At 37.3% G+C, this 17,325-nt stretch overlaps 1 protein-coding gene across 1 annotated transcript in view; it reads left to right on the forward strand.

The window, feature by feature from the left end:
• Positions 1–17,325, forward strand: part of RIT2 (Ras like without CAAX 2) — a 258,959-nt gene that overhangs the window by 94,995 nt on the left and 146,639 nt on the right. The window contains exon 3 of the mRNA XM_036323184.1: positions 1,606–1,679. Within this exon, the coding sequence (XP_036179077.1) occupies positions 1,606–1,679 (74 nt within the window). The remainder of the gene's footprint in view (positions 1–1,605; positions 1,680–17,325) is intronic.

Below are 17,325 nucleotides of genomic sequence, written 5' to 3' on the forward strand. Positions count from 1 at the left end.
GATTTTTTTGTAGCTTTCATGTACAAGTCTTCACCTCAGTCATTGTAAATGGAATCATTTTCTTAATTTTATTTTATGTTCATTCCTATTGTTTCGATATTGTTTAGATTTTTGTGCATTGACTTTGTAGCCTGAAACTTTGCTAAATGTTTTTAGAAGTTCTATTGTGTGTGTGTGTGTGTGTGTGTGTGTGTGTGAGAGAGAGAGAGAGAGAGAGAGAGAGAGATCTTATAATTTTAAAAATTGGAGTATTAAGCACATTCACAATACTCTGCAATCATCACCATTATCCATTTCCAGAACTTTTTCATCTTCCCAAACAGGAATCTTGTACTCCTTAAACAATAACTTCCCATTCACCCCTATCACCAGGCCCTGAATTCTTTAGAAACCATGAGGTTTCTACATGTAAGATCATGTTATCTGCTAATAGAAAATGGATGCATTTTATTTATTTTTCTTGCCATATTCGTCTAGCTAAAACTTCTAGTACTATGTTAAATAACAATGGTTAAAGCAGTTTTGTTCCTGATCTTTGGGAAAAGCTTTTAGACTTTCACACTCAGTTTAATGTCAGCATACAAACTTATGGTGCATGCATTTATTCCATTAACTGGTTCTCTAGGGAACATCACCAGGGTACCTCAGATCATGAGATTTTCCTGAAAAAGGAGAAATATACTTTATTTTACTTTAAGCAGGAAGTCCCTTTCTTATATTTTATGGGTTGTATCCTTATCACTGTATGTACTCTACTTGACTGGAGTATCTGAATCTTTTACTTAGTAACCCATTTTTTTCTTTTTAAATTGAATTCATTGGAGTGACACTGGTTAAAAAATTATAAAGGTTTCGGGTGCACAATTTTACAATACATCATCTGTACACTGCATTGTATGTTCACCATCCCAAGTCAATCACCATTTATCCCCCTTATACTCTCCTCTACCTCCCTCCACTCCCTCCTCCTCAGCAATCACCGCACTGTTGTTCATGTCCATGAATTTTTTACCTTTTTTTTTTCTTTTTGGCTCAATCTTTGTACCACCCCTCCCAACTACCCTCTACAGCCGTCAACCTGCTCACTATGTATAAATCTGTCTTTATTTTGCTTGTTAGTTCATTTTGCTCATTAAATTCCACATATGAGTGAAATGTATGGCACTTGTCTTTCTCTGACTGGTTTATTTCACTTAGCATAATGCTCTCCAGGTCCATCCATGCTGTCACAAAGGGTAAGATTTCCTTCTTCATGGCTGAGTAGTATTCCATTCTGTTAATCACAGCTTTTATCACAGCTTTTAAAGCAGTATGGAGTTTCCTCAAAAAAATTAAAAATGGAACTATCTTATGACCCACAATTCCACTTCTGGTAATTTATATGAAGAAACTTGAAACATTAATTCAAAAGAATATACACACCCCTATGTTCATTGCTGCATTATTTATAATAGCCAAGATTTGGAACCAGCTCAAGTGTTCATCAGGAGATTAGTAACCTATTTAGAAAGTTCTTTTTTCTTCTTAAGTCTAAAAACTGAATATGTCTTTTCTGTTAACTATATTTCAATACAAACTTCGTCTTTTGTTTTGTTTTGTTTTCAGAAGATGCTTATAAGACCCAGGTTAGGATTGACAATGAGCCAGCTTATTTGGACATCTTGGACACTGCTGGTCAGGTAGGTAATCTTCTTAGATCTCTCCAATCTCTGAGGCCAGTTTAAGCTTTAAGCTCAAATGCATTTACCACAAAGGAGATGAGCTTAATTATTTAGACAAAAACAAATGTTCAACAGCAATGAGGAATTAAATAAGAAAAAAATATTACAGGAAAATGTGACTCATTGGCAACCAGAATATTTCAAGATTCCCTTAATTTTCTCAATATAAGAATATAAGAGTAGATGTAATATTGCTAGTGAGATTATAAAGTAGTTTATTATTCTTCCTCAGATGTGCTCAGAACTATGTCTGAGACCCTAATCTTATGATAGCTTTTATTAGAGAATTTTAATTGAATATAAAGAAGGATGGTCTAGCAAATATACTCACGCAACCAAGGCTAGGCAGACAGTTCAATGGAATAAGTAACATAACCAAGATTTAGCATAATCTGACACATTATTTTAAAAATCTATAAATAGAAACAAGGAGAAAGAGAACTATGAGGAAAAGGAAGAGACAATAATTGGTATGATATAAAAATAAAGATAGAACTAAAATACTACACAGCAGTTATAAATGAAATATGAGAAAGGAATCAGAATTAAAGTATTTCAAAGCCTTGTAGTATTTTGGAGGAGAATAGACATTTTTTTTTAACTTCATAATTTTAAAATAATTAATATATCTATTAAATGACAGACAGAAAAAATAGCTCTCTACTTTGTTATAAACCTAAAACTGCTCCAAAAATGAAGTATGAAAAATATAACCTAAAAACTAGCAGATGGAAAGGGGAAGAATAAATTCTAAAGTTATGCATATAATCTAAGGTTGAAAAGAAAGAAAAGAAACCAAAAAGCATAGTACAATAAATAAATATAAATATATCAGGAACCAAAATAAATGGAAATGTATATACCTTTAGACAAGTAAATTGGTAGCATCATTTTGAATAAAAATAACAATACTAACCTCTTGTACTTGTTTGGTTTATAAGAGACATAAGGGTACAGAAAAGCGGCAAATGAAAAAAAGATTATTTTAAAAAGTAGGCAAAAATAACCAAACCTAAAGCAGATATACCTCTATTAATATCAGACAAAATAAATTTTATTGAAGAAAGCATTATTAAGATGTAAAAGTGTTGATTTGTAATAAAAATCATCAAACTATTTAAAAACATCTAGTCTGTAATATAAGACAAATGGAGTGAGCTATATAAAATAATATATAATTCCAAAGTCATGTATAGTGGGAAATTTTAAGTTCCTCTGTCAGTAATGCTAGATAAAAAAATAATATAGTTGTAGAAGATTTGAAAACCCATTTAATTTATACAGAATTCTGCAATCAATATGAGGGTAGGCATTATTTTCACGCACATATGTGGTTTTACTTTTTTATTTATTTCTAATCTAAGCAAAGAATATGGTCTGTAGAAGATTGATTATATGATATATGTAGAATTTTACTTTGACTTAGAGTGTGATAAATTTTTGTAATATGTTTAAGCTAGTGGTTACCTCTTGAGGAGAAAGGGAAGAATCAGGAAAGGGAAGAGGTACAAAGTAGACTTCAACTATACATGTAATGATTTATGTTTCCCCAAGTTCTGATTAAACAAAACCTAGGTCATAGGTACAGAGATCTTCACTGTAATATTTTCCTTTGTACTTAACTTATATTTAAAAAATATTTTATTATTTCATCTGTTTGATGTAACTATCTAAAAAATAACTGCATTAATTGGAATATTGATACTGTGTAAGTCACTGGAAATAGGTGGTCTCTTTCTATATTTATGAAATATATCCAGACTATTGAAACGCATATATGAAAAAACACATTTGGATAATGGACTATTGGGGGATGTAATCTCTTGAAGCCTTAGAGAGATTTAGAATAGGAACATTTCTATTGGCTCATGGAAAAATTAACTAGACTCTCAATTGTATAAAAATCTAAAGAGATACAAAGGACCATCACAATGTCCTTACTAATTCAATGCATGTGAAATGCAACTATGTGAGATTAAATGTCTACATATCTGTGTGTATGTATGCATCTCACATTTTCAATATGATTAATTGGTCATCCATAGGGTTACAACACTGGATGAACTGCTCAATAGTGAGACAGAAAATTAAATCACTGTAGTCCCCGGCCTTGAAGAGTTACACTTTTATTTTTTCACATGTTTAAGAAAGAATCAACTTAAAACTGAAGAAAGAGACATCAAATTTTTGTGCTGTGCCTTTAATCATATCACCTCTAACTTGCTCTTATAAACAGTGAGTGCTCCTTATCCAACCATGTTTTAAGCATCTAATTACTCACCAGTGTGATATGTAAAACATTAGGATTTATATTTATCATTTATATTTTTAACTGAACTTGGCAATTTCAAAACTAAAACTGCCAAATTTAAAAAGTATATAAATTTGATGTACTCATTGCATAAATATACTAAGTAAAATGACTACCAAGACTCTCTAAAGTATACTTTTATACAAAGATATGAGAAACACAATGTCATTCAATGACCTCATCATTCGAAGCATTTTCCTCAGTGTTACATTTTTGTGGTGGACAATGCAGAGCTTTTCATCCTATAATTACTACTGGGCCACTGTGCAAACAGGACTTTTATGAAGAATGGTCTTTAGTAGAAACTCTGACATCAGTTCATAATTATTTCTACTTAATATCCATGTAAATGACTATTGCTGTGAATATTTAATATAGATGGGGCTTAGAGATGAAATATTTTAGTTCCTTTGTTTACAAATAAAGATACTGGAGCTCAGAAGAGGCAAGTGGCTTATCCAAGATCACATGGCTTCTAAATGCTAACACTGGAGGGATTCAGGTACTATCTTTGCTCATGAGTCATTCCTGAAAGCCTACAGTGATGTGGCTCCATGACCACTCAAAGCCATCACTGTAAATAGTACTGGACTATTCATGACTAGTAATGCTTGCTACTTGTGTATTACTTTTTTGACAATGTCAATGACATTTTTATTAAAAGTGTCTTAGTTGAAAACTACCAGTACAGAAAACTGGCAAGAACAATGGCTTAAAAACTCAAGATGGTAAAATCAAGGAAGAATCTGAAGGGAAAAAAATGCCATCAGTACCAGACTTTATTTATAACCATCTTTTTCCATTCTTTACATCTTTTACAATGTTTTACACAAAATATTTATCTTCCCTAATTCTAAGTGTAAAGGGTATTTCTTTGCAGATTTTCCTTGAGTTACACCATCAGAATATTGGTCCATTAGGAAAAGATATAGATGATATAAATATATAGCAATATTGCATCTGTTTGGCATCTATGTGAATGATAAAATTATTAAGAACAATAGGGACAATACATACCACTTTCTATAACTCTTATACAGCTATATCATGAAGAAGAGGCCCAGTTAAGAATACGTACTCAATAAATGTGAATGAAACATTTGGGCATATGACCTGTATTTTTCCTATATCTGACATAAAAGGGATGTGTAGAAATAAACAAAATACTTATTGTCTCTGTGATCCAATTTCTTTCCACTTTTTAAAAATAAAGAGTTTAGACTAAATGTTATTTAAAACACTTTGTGCTCTATCTTTCTATCATTCTCAAAACTATTTCATTTATTCAACAGGAACTATTATGTTTGGACAGTCATTATGCTTTCTCAACAATGCTAGTCACTATGATAGACTCAAACAAATCTGAAAAATGTTCCCTGCCTTTAAGAAATTTGCACTTTAGCAGTGGAGGCAAGGTTTACCTAGTTTGTTAAGAGAAAATGTCACTTCTGTATAAAGGCAGCTTTCAATTAAGTTAAAGAAAAAACAACTGATTTTGCTCTGGCAAATGATAACCGGAAAAGAATAATGCAGGATGGCTTCTTCCAACAGAGCTTTAATTAGACTGAGAAGATGAATGTATACACATCACTTCAAATTATTTTTCTGTTAAAAGAAAAAACAAATGGGTAAAATGCCTATCATCTTACATTATAGGAATAGGACATTTTGATGATATAACCAAAAGCATTACAAACATTTTTCTTTGATTTCTCTTTTTCCTTCCTTTAGGAATATAGTAATACTAGAGGCCCGGTGCACAAAAACTTGTGCACTCGGGGGTGGGGGGGTCCCTCAGCCTGACTAGTGCCCTCTCACAGTCTGGGACCCCTCGGGAGATGATCACCTGCTGGATGAGGCCTGCTCCCCAGGGGATTGGGCCTAAGCTGGCAGTCAGACATCTCTCTGGCAGCCCGGCAGCCCTCGGGGGGTGTCCACTTACCAGTGGGGAGCAGACCTAAGCTGCAGTCAGACACCCTTAGCGCTGCTGAGGAGGCAGGAGAGGCTCCCACCACCACCGCTATACTGGCAGCCGTCAGCCTTGCTTGTGGCTGAACAGAGCTCCCCCATGTGGCAGTGCACTGACCACCAGAGGGCAGCTCCTGCATTGAGTGTCTGTCCCCTGGTGGTCAGTGTGTGTCATAGTGACCAGTCATTCCCAGTCTTTCTACTGTTAGGGTCAGTTTGCGTATTACCCTTTTACTATATAGGATAGAGGCCTGATGCATGGATGGGGGCCGGCTGGTTTGTCCTGAAGGGTGTCCTGGATCAGGGTGGGGGTCCCGCTGGGGTGCCTGGCCAGCCTGGGTGAGGGGCTGATGGCTGTTTGCAGCTGGTCACACCCCCTTCAGGGTGGGGGTTCCCACTGGGGTGCTAGGCCAGCCTGTATGAGGGGCTGATGGCTGTTTTCAGGCTGGCCACACCCCCTTTAGGGTGGGGGTCCCCACTGGGATGCCTGGCCAGTCTGGGTTAGGGGCTGATGGCCATTTTCAGGCTGGCCAACAACTGAAGCTCCCAGCCTCTCTCTTTTTTTTTTATTCTGAGATTTATTTACCTTCTATAATTGAAACATTGTTGCCGTCACTGACGCTTCCAGCTCTGAGGCCGCGGCCAGCTGAAAGCAGGTATCTCGGGTTTGTTTAGCTTCTATAATTGAAACATTGTTGCTTTTGGGCTCAGAGCCGGGCCAGGGCAGGTGGGGAACCTTGGCTTCCTCCATCACTGGAGCAATCAAGCCTCCTGTTTGTTTCAGCTGCGTGGCTGCCCGCCGCCATCTTTGTTGACAGTTAATTTGCATATCACCTGATTAGCCAATGGGAAGCGTAGTAGAGGTATGGTTACTTACCCTTTTTGTCTTTTATTAGATTAGATAGGATTATGATGTTAATATTATTCTCTGTTTTGTGTGTGTGTAGGTAGGGGTAGAGAATGAGAGAGATTTGTGGGTGGGTTTGCAGCATCTTGTATATCTGGAAACCCTCAAGGGCCACAATAAGAATCCAAGGACTGAAAATGGAAAACTGGGTTCTTGACACTAAATCAAAGCTTAAGGAAGAAGTTTGATGTTTTTTCTGGGTCATATTTTTACACTTTACAGCCCAGGTTGGCAGGTTGGGAACATATATGATAATAAGGGCATGAATTTAGCTGGCGTGACCTATGGATCCTTGGTACGGCAAACAGATTGCAGCAGAAAATCACTTAGGAAATACCACTAGTTCTTATTATATACATTATAGCTAATATATCAAAATGTTAGTCTCCTCTACAAGGTTAAAAAATCGTTTAAGTGAGGGACTATGTCTTCTTTTATGTCACAGTCTATGTCTGGTATCTCGGTAGGTATACTGCCGGTGTTTCTTACCAGTAATCATGTAGCTTTTTCAGTCAATTGGGAAAGAAAAAAATAAATCCAGTCCTTGTTTGATTGGTTGTTTGTTTTAAGACTCTTGGTGAATATTTTCTGTTAGTCTTATTCTAAAGACCCTGGAAAATGTGTGTTGCATTTTATTTAAAATTCAGAAACAAATAGGGTTTTGGGAACCAAACCTCTATTAGAAATCAATTCTGCAATTAGGCAGCAAAACTTCTGAAATGCTCCCATTCGAAGAACTCTGGTTGTTCTTTGGACCAACTACCAGTAAATAGCATGTGGATTTTGACTTCAATAAGCAACTGGAGACAAACTGTGACCAAAAGAGCTGGAAAATATATTGCCCTAGAGCCATTAAGTGCCTTCAAAATAAGAAACTCTTCTAATCAACTTCCTTTGACCTGAGGGGCTGAATGCAAAGGCCACCTTCCTATTCCATTAGCCCCCTGATGCTAGCACCAGGATTGGAAAAGAACTCACCCTTCTCCTTCCTTTTTCCTTTTAGGCCCTTAGTCCTGCCAAGCCCCAGCTGGGGGCTTTTCAGTGCCATTGACATTGCCCAAGAATGTCAGGGGGCAAAGGAGGGAAGATACAAAGAGCCTACCCCATCCTGCCTCCTCCACCACCTCAGGAACCCCAGTGCCTATCATGGAAAGGTACTCAAGAAAGGGACATGAACTTTCTCTCTATGTCCCTCATCCCAGACTCATTCTAGGACAAGGGCTGGCTCCTAAATTTCCATCCAGTGTTCAGCCAAGTTCTGTGTTGGTCACACACATGCATACATGTGAAACCTTGGAGTTTACACTGAGCGGCCCAAGTTCTGGGACTCCTGGCTGCTCTGTTTCTGGGGTCCCCTTTGCTCTACCTGGTTCATCCCAGATACCAGGGTTGGGGAGGTCAGGTCAGGCTCTGGGAATGCATTTTATTCTTCCCAAATTGTTTTTACAGCCCTACTTGGGCTGAGGAGAGGAGTTGGGATGGGGCTGGATCTTTTTTCAAACTCTGTTTAATATCTGTTTCCATGCTGTGATTGCATTTCTGTTTTCTGAGAATGAGTCTGCATTCAATTAGAGAAGAGAGAGAGAGAGAGAGAGAGAGAGAGAGAGAGAGAGAGAGAGAGAGAGAGACAGAGACAGAGACAGAGAGACAGAGAGAGAGACAGAGAGAATTTGACAAGGAGCCACTTAATATAGGATTATCTTGGATACTGTTTATCTGTATTTCTAAATATGCTCTGAATTCTGAATTCTTTTTAATGGAAATGAAAATAACAATGAACATCTCATTCAGAGATTACTCAAAGTAATAGGGGGTCTATGTGAGAATAGGAGTTTGAAAACTAAATGGTAAGTTTACCCACTAGGTCAGGATAATAAGTATCTTCAGTATCACTAAGAAATCAAAATACATGTTTGAAGCAAAGCTGTTTGACTCCCAAAGGCTCTTCAGATAAACACACATTCATCCCCTAAACTTAATACTTCCATGAGTTGTTCTGACAGTTATCTAGGTCCTTCTATACTGTTATCCAAAAATGCTGTTCTCTCTTCCTGAATTTAGTTTCAAATGAAAGCTAAAATATCGCATCTAATGGAAAACCAAAAAGCATTTTTATCAGTAATAGTTTAATGGATCATAAACTGAGTCTCTCAAAGTATAAAAATAGTTTTAAAATCATTTTAAATGGGCCTCCCCTTCCTACGTTCTTTGTTGTTGATGGTTTTTTTTTTTTTTCTCTACTATGATCCAGGAAAGCCCCATTTATGATAAAATGCAAAGTGCTATTACTTTTCTCTGCAGATATCCCATTTTGATTTCAAAATCAAATTGCTGTCTGGGAAACCCAAAGTGCTTCCTTATAGAATGCCTGACTGTTTTATTTTGGACAGGCTTCATGTATAAATTTGGGAGAGGTCTCCCTTTATAGCTACCCATGCTCTAATTCCTAAACTTTGCTCTCATTTATTCTCATACCTGAAATTTAAGAGAAAATAAAATTTGAGTCACAGAGCAATAAAAAAATAGGCATGATACAGAGGAAATAGACATTTTTGTAAGAAAACATACTGAAACTGTAATGAGCAAAATCCAGCCAAACATCATCTTCTCATTAAACTACAGGACGTCAATGGAACCAATACAATTACAGGAGCTCTGGTGCCAGTGATTTGTGAATGGCAGGCCACCCTTCCTCGCTGAGCGCATAATGTATCAGGGTTCTCCAGAGAAACAGAACCCATAGGCTATCTAGCCTATAGGATATCTATGCATAGGATATCTATGCAGATAGATATAGAAAGATACTAGTATAGGTATAGAGATAGAGATAAAGGTGAACACAAGTAGGTTCAGAGTTGTGAGTATGCAAAATCACATTTATTTTTGTATTATTCATTATTAATTTGTATTTTTCCATATGAGCAACTGTAAACCTTCTTTTGTCCACCCCTGTATAGATATAGATAATGGGAGGAGGTTTACTGAAGTAATTGGCTCACACAATTATGGGGGACAAGTAATCCCACAACCTGCAGTCTGCAAACTGGAGAATCAGAAAAGCCTGTCATGTTAAGGCTAAAGGCCTGAGAATTCGAGGCCTGATGTAAGCCCTGATTGAGTGGAAAAGTTCAAGAACTAAGAGCTCCAATGTTTTAGCGGAGGAGAAGATGGGTATTTTAGCTAAGCAGAGAAAGAGCTAATTCACCCTTCCTTTACCTTTTGGTTCTGTTTGGATCCTCCAGGTAGTGAATGATGCCCACCCACTTTGGGGAGGGCCTTCTGCTTCACTCATTCACTGATTCAAATGCTAATCTCTCCCGGAAACACCCTGAAAGATTCACCCAGAAAAGATGTCACCAGCTACTCCGGGATTCCTTAGCTCAGTCAGGTTGACACATAAAATTAACCATGATAAATACCATTTGGGAAGGCTCATTGAATTGATATCAATATCATATGGCTTAATTTCAGTGGTTGTGTTAGTTAAAGAATAATTACTGCTTCTTTCATTTTGTGGCTCTGGTGAGACCATTTGACATGTAGCCTAAGGAAACAATACATCTAGGGGCTCCAGGGATGTGCTTATAAAATTTAACTGTGGCGGTCACGTCACTTATGGGCTCACATGTCTTCACTGTAGGACAACATGGTGCCATGTCTGCTACTATCTTGATCTTCACTCCAGTTGTAGACACGAAAAATGTGTAGTTATAATTCAGTCAGTTAGCAGATGGGTAGTATTAGAATAAGTAGGTTCACAGTTGTGAGTATGCAAAAGCACATTTATTCTTATATTATTCATTATTAATTTGCTGGAGTTTTGAATTATTTTTTTATGTAGGTCTTGATGAGAATCTCAGTATTTGTGTACTCATATTAGGGATTCAGCATTCCTAAGTTGGACCGGCATCAGTATGTCCAGCAGTAAACTGACCAGCCCTATTGTCCAGTCATTTACAAAACTCCGCTTTTGGAGTAACTGGTAACAACTTGCATAACAGGTCTCACTAGACATTTATTCATATTTGAGAGAAGAAAGACTGTAGAATTTGAAATACTTTAGGAAGAAGGAAAATTCTTGAATTGCTTTTATACACGAGAATTAGAGTGAATGCCAGCTGGGTATATAGTGACTATAAAAGTCATGCCTTTTGATTTTTTTACTGGTTTATGTATGAGCCTTATAAACTACAATGCATTTTAAAATAATCCCCAAGGCTATATTACCTGTTCATCCCATGAATAATATAGTCTTGAAATATGGCACCACATCTGGAATTCTACAAACCAGACTCTCTAAGGTGCACTGAGAACCTCCAAGAGCATAAATAATTACAAAAACTAACAAACAAGTAATTTTATATGTCATAAAAACTTTAGAAGAAAGGTAATTGATTAAAATATACAAATATATGATATTTTGAGAAGCATGTTTAATAACTCAAATATTTTTTTCTATTCTGAGAGAATAAAGATTAATACATATGTTCCTTTAAAAATAATAATATACTTGGCAACATATTTTCTGGTAGTAGCAAAATATGTAATCTTAATGAATCTGTGTTAGCCTATATCATTGGCATAGGACCTGTTAAGAAAATATAGTTGGTGCCCTAACCAGTTTGGCTCAGTGGACAGAGTGTCGGCCTGTGGACTGAAGGGTCCCGGGTTCGATTCTGGTCAAGGGCATGTACCTAGGTTGCAGGCACATCCCTAGTAGGGGGTGTGCAGGAGGCAGCTGATCGATGATTCTCTCTCATCGATGTTTCTAACTCTCTGTCCCTCTCCCTTCCTCTCTGTAAAAAATCAATAAAATATATTAAAAAAAGAAAATATAGTTGGAAAAATATTGTCACAGTTTATTAATATTGTAGAACTGCTAGTATTGATCTTCAGCTTGGACTCATGATTATTTATGATTACTACTACACATGTTGGCAGTAACTAAAGAAATTTGCCCCAAATCTTCCTAATTTTACATGCCTCCTAGGATTTTTGCCCATATAAGTTTGTTCATGATGTTATAGACCTAAGTTATAAATCTAAGTAACATAGATTTCTGTGACAATTCTTAAAATTTCTTCTGAGATGATCCTTAGAACAGTGAAGATTCTGTGTCCTTGGTGATATACCACAGAAGAGCAAAGCTTGTACAGGGCTTGAGACATTCCAATTGATTTTTTTTTTTTAATTATGAGAGAAAGAGAGAGAGAGAGAGAGAGAGAGAGAGAGAGAGAGAGAGAGAGAGAGAGAAACATTGATGTGAGAGAGAAACATGGATAGGCTACCTTCCGCAAGTGCCCCTAACCAGAGATCAAACATGCAACCTGGGTATGTGCCCTGACCATGAATTGAACTGGCAACTTTTCAATGCACAGGACGATGCTCATCCAACTGAGCTACTCTGCTGGGCTCCAATTAATCTATGGAAATATATTTTCTGATTATTTGTTATTCATATCATTTACTTTTTATCTCATTACCTGTTTGGGAATATGTATAGTCTCATTCATATTTTCTTGTAAGTTTACCTTTGCCACATATACTTTAGTGAAGAAATACCAGCTGATACCACATGCATTAGGATCTCCCTAGTTATCAGCTTAGAAATTTCTCAGAAATGTATATAGGCATAAGATAAATGACTCAGTTATTTTCCATAAGCTGTACTATCTTCACCAGGCCCGTGACAGAATACCTCACTCTGTTCTTTTACTTGTTACAACAGGAAGTCTTTTAACCAGCCTTCTCTTTAACTCACCCGCCAGTCAGCCAGCAGCCCCTCCTCCCTCTCCAAATCCTGATTCTTCCTGGCAGCCCGGTTACTGGCCACTCCACCTGCAATCAGCTATCCCCACATGCTTTCCAAGAGCTGGTGATGTTGACTCCTCAACCAGATTATTATGTAGTACCTAATTTTATAACTATGTTATTTAATAAGTTAATGAGCTGAAAGAATATCTTAAGGAGAGACTCAATAGAGAGAGAAATAAGGAGAGAGAACCATTGATTTGTTGTCCCACTTATGTACTCTTTTTTATTAGTTGCTTATTATATGTGCCCTGACTGAAGATCAAACTTGCAACCTTGGCATATCAGGATGACACTCTAACCAACTAAGCTATCTGCCCAGGGCTGTGAGTCAACTTTTAACCTAAGTTGAGTGTGTTTCATAAAGGTGTGAATTGATGAGTCTCCGCTACCTCATCTCTCCAATTGTCATTGAAATAGGGGTGGGCAAGATGGTTTAAAAACTTGGCATTAAAACTCTATCACTCTGAACTCTGATGGATTCACAAATATCTTACATTCTTGCTCCATTTTAAAGGTATCAACATTTCAAAGCATGAACGATGCATTATGGATGTTTTGTGCAAAAATACAACCCCATTTGGCAGACTCATTTTAAAAAGGAGGCATGTTGGCTCACCATCAAGGATGAGAAAATGAATATACATTTGTATGTTTTAAATGAATATAAAATATTTAAAGTATGTATCATTTGAAACTTTCCTCGTTTTAAACTGATGCCGATTAACCAGCATGAGGCCAGATCAGGTCTTTTATTGTCCTTAGCCATAGATATCAAATATTCTTTGCCTGAATCATCAGTAAACATTCTGGCCTCTAGATGGAACATTCCTGGGCTAGAATCTGGCTTCCCTGATTTACAACAGTCTCCACTTTACCTCCTGCCAAAAGAAATCCTATCCAGCCTGCTTTCATCTCCTTTTAGCTGCTGTCTGTAACACCAGGATTCCATTGCAATGTATGACACGTATCAGGATCAAACCTTTTACCTCTGCCTCATACTGCCTATTGTAAGTAGTGAGAAATTGAGTACATCAGAGCTTTTTGGGTGTATTTCCTCTGCTAGGTACCAAGAGAGTCATAATCAGTATAGCACCAGATGCAAGCAAGCAAGCGAACCCTCATCCAAGAGACGGCTGCCTGCTGCCCCTGGACGGTGCCGCTCCTTAGAATAATTAAAACAGGCAATTTGACCACAGATGCCTTTCTCTTGTTAATCATCAGGTCATTAGCCTTAATAAGATCAGTCTGTGATTAGATTCACCGTATTTCAATCCAGTGAAATGGAGCAGAGAGGAAATCAAATTTCAGTACATGTTTCATTTATCTCTAACCTTCATCTCATGCCACAGAGCCCCCAATTGGTCTTTGGAGGTTATAGATGCACTATCTTGACGCCTAAGTGATCAAAGATTCAGCAGTCTGACGGCAAGAGGGGAAACACATGGAGGGATCAAAAGGACGTTTTTAGTGTCCTGGGACACTGAGCCAGGGTTGGCTGGGTTACTGGGGATTTGACCTGTTTTTTATAATTATTAGTGTTCTCTATAGGGTTGTCAGATGTGGGTAGAAACTAGCATTGCTCTTGTGGTGCAAAGGGAGGTAGATTTCTCTCACATGTCAAGGATGGCCTCCAAACCCTAAGTAAACCTAGACCCTCTGACTCCCCAGTGATTCAGTCTTCCATGAAGCATCCAGAATTGGCAAATCCTTAGCGACAAAAAGTAGATCAGTGGTTGCAAGATCTGGGGTAAAGGGAATTAATAACACATGAAATTTAATGGTTTGGGGTTTTCTTTGGGGGGAGTGACCAAATATTCTGGACTTAGTGGTGATGGTTGCACAACTTTGTAACTAACTATACTAAAAAGCACTGAATTGTACACTTTAAAATGATGACCTTTATGGTATTTGAATTAAATCTCAATTTAAAAAAAGTTCAGCCCTAGCTGGTTTGGCTCAGTGGATAGAGCATCGGCCTGTGGACAGAAGGGTCCCGGGTTCAATTCCAGTCAAGGACATATGCTCTGGTTGCAGTTTTGATCCCCAGTAGGGGGCGTGTAGGAGGCAGCCAATCAATGACTCTCTCTCATTGATGTTTCTATCTCTCTCTCCCTCTCCCTTCCTTTCTGAAATCAATAAAACTATATTTTTAAAAAAGTTCAAATTCAACAATATGACAGGGATCAGGCTACAACAGAGCACTTATATGAGAACATCTGGGGCCTATAACCAAGGAAGAGAGGGCCTAGTCTCTGCTCTGACATTGACTTATTGTTTCACATGGGAAAGCCATGAAATCATAAAAGGTGAGAAGTGGAAGGACTTTGTGACCCTTATGTTCAAGCCTTAACCTGACAGTACCCTCTGTGAAGCTCATCTGGGGCAACTTAAACACCAAAGGACAGTCAACTCATAATGGAGCCTCTATTCTTTCATGTGCAGTGATGGTCAATGCCCTCATGGTCGACTGGCCTCCTGCTTTCCCATCAACCTGAATTTTTGTGTATTTGTTTGCTTACTCATCTACCTGTCACGGGTTTTATCATGATCCTTGAACACCCCAGCCTCCATCGTTCTGCTTGCAGTCTGTGTTCCAGCAGCAGTAATTCTTGGCTGAATTAATTATAGTACTACAGAACAACTTCAATTTGTGGATATAGTTCTTGTGGTCTCTGTTTTGAAACATTTGATACTCAACTGTTTTTCTGATCATTTGACCACTGCTTACTGACCTCCTCAAAAATGTAAGACATGACCTCATGTGACTTACCTCAGCCTCTTTATTTTTAACACGGAGATAGTCATGTGCCAGCCTGGCCTCCCAGAGCCCCACACAGAATAAATAGGTTGCCTAACACAAAAGACTTTGATATGCTCAATAGCACAAGTATTGTTAAGAGAAATACCACCTATTGCTTTCTCATTATTGTAACGTAAATTTGCTCTACAGAATAGGAAAAATAATATGTTAAAGATGGTAAGAGATGGTGAATGTAAAATGGTTTATATTTTTAAAAGGATAATGCTAAGACAAAATATTATGGGCATCTTTGTGAATGAAGATAATAGAAATAGGGAAGGATGGAATCCTTTGGGTACTCAACAGAGGCAAAGTTTGTCTCTGCAAAGAGTATATAGCACGGTTTTACACCACAGGGAGCAAACTAATGAAAACTGTATTTCTAAGACAGTTTACATGTACGATATATCTAGTGCATGAATATAATTATTCGAAATACCACCTGTGTTTATCTGATTGTTATACACTTACTAATACACTTTTGCTTTCGGCCATTCCTATCTATCCATCCGAAGTTCTCAAACATTTCTGCCTGATTCTGAGAGGAGAGCAGGAGAGAGTGGATTCCTTGCATATTGATGAGCATTTGCTCAATCTTTCGCAACATTTCAGTTGGCTGTGTTGCCAGAAATTAGGACAACTCCTCAGCAATAGTTTCGCCGACAATGGATTTAAGATAATATGATTTTTATATTTGTTCATGACAAGTGAACAAAATATGGATCAGTCTTAAAAAATATGTACCGAGTTTAACATCAGCCATTTTAAACCAAAGAGGTTGACAACAATCATTTCTCCATCTTCCCATGAGCCAGTTCTACTTTAGAAAGTCCTTTTTGGTAGAACAAGAAGAAAGCACTGACTCAACGCACTTGAAAAATCATTTTAAAAGGCTATGTGTTTATATTCATATCTTATTAAGTCTAAACAAAATTTAAGGTAGAATGAAAATTTAAAATATATTCCATTTCAAGCTAGTAATACGTGGCTTAAAAATGAAAAACCTAATCAAAGCCTCTGTACCATGGATCTCGTGGGGACGTCTGCATACTGAATGAGAAAGAACAGGCTTAGTAAGAAGGATTATGTACTAGAATTTTATCATTTACTATCTAGTTTCTTTTGGCAGTTGATACTTACTAGAAATTTTATTTACCCTATTTACTATATTTTTTAAAAATGTATAATGCCATTTTATTCTCTATGAAAGTTTTTTCTTGGGGATCCAGGAACACATATCCTGTAGTTTGCAAAGAAACACTGTTCAGCAAACTATAAGGCTTTCTGTACAAGTCTCACATGAGAAATATAATCTTTTGGGAAAGATAAGGAAAGTACATGTCTGTGTTCAGCCTGCAACTGTGTTGCTGCAAGGACTGGAGATAATATCTAGTCTCTAGTGTAATTCTTTAGCACTTGCTGATATTTCTTTTAAACCACTATTTTGGAGATAATAATGGAAACCTTTTTCAAGGATAGCACTGGGGATCACAACAAAATTTGGAAGAATTTGGTGTGTTATAGGAAAGAGACCCTGTGGGGAATAGCCCTTTATGGTTGTTGTTTATAAGGATAAATAACAAGCCACTTCCAAAGCACATGTAAGAAGCAAATTGTCTTAACCAAATGTTGGGCTTACCCATGCCTTTTGAGCATTTTTGCCTCTAACAAGCCCAAATCAGAAAGACATAGGAGTCAAACTGATATCAGAGAAATGCATAGGTGGTCTTTTGCCATTGGGAGTGGGATTGGGGATTTTGGGGTACTACTGGAATGACCATTTCCGGAGGCCCCCACAGGAAGA

The sequence above is a fragment of the Myotis myotis genome, unplaced genomic scaffold (assembly GCF_014108235.1).
Source record: "Myotis myotis isolate mMyoMyo1 unplaced genomic scaffold, mMyoMyo1.p scaffold_m19_p_9, whole genome shotgun sequence".
In the NCBI taxonomy this organism is placed as follows: Eukaryota; Metazoa; Chordata; class Mammalia; order Chiroptera; family Vespertilionidae; genus Myotis; species Myotis myotis.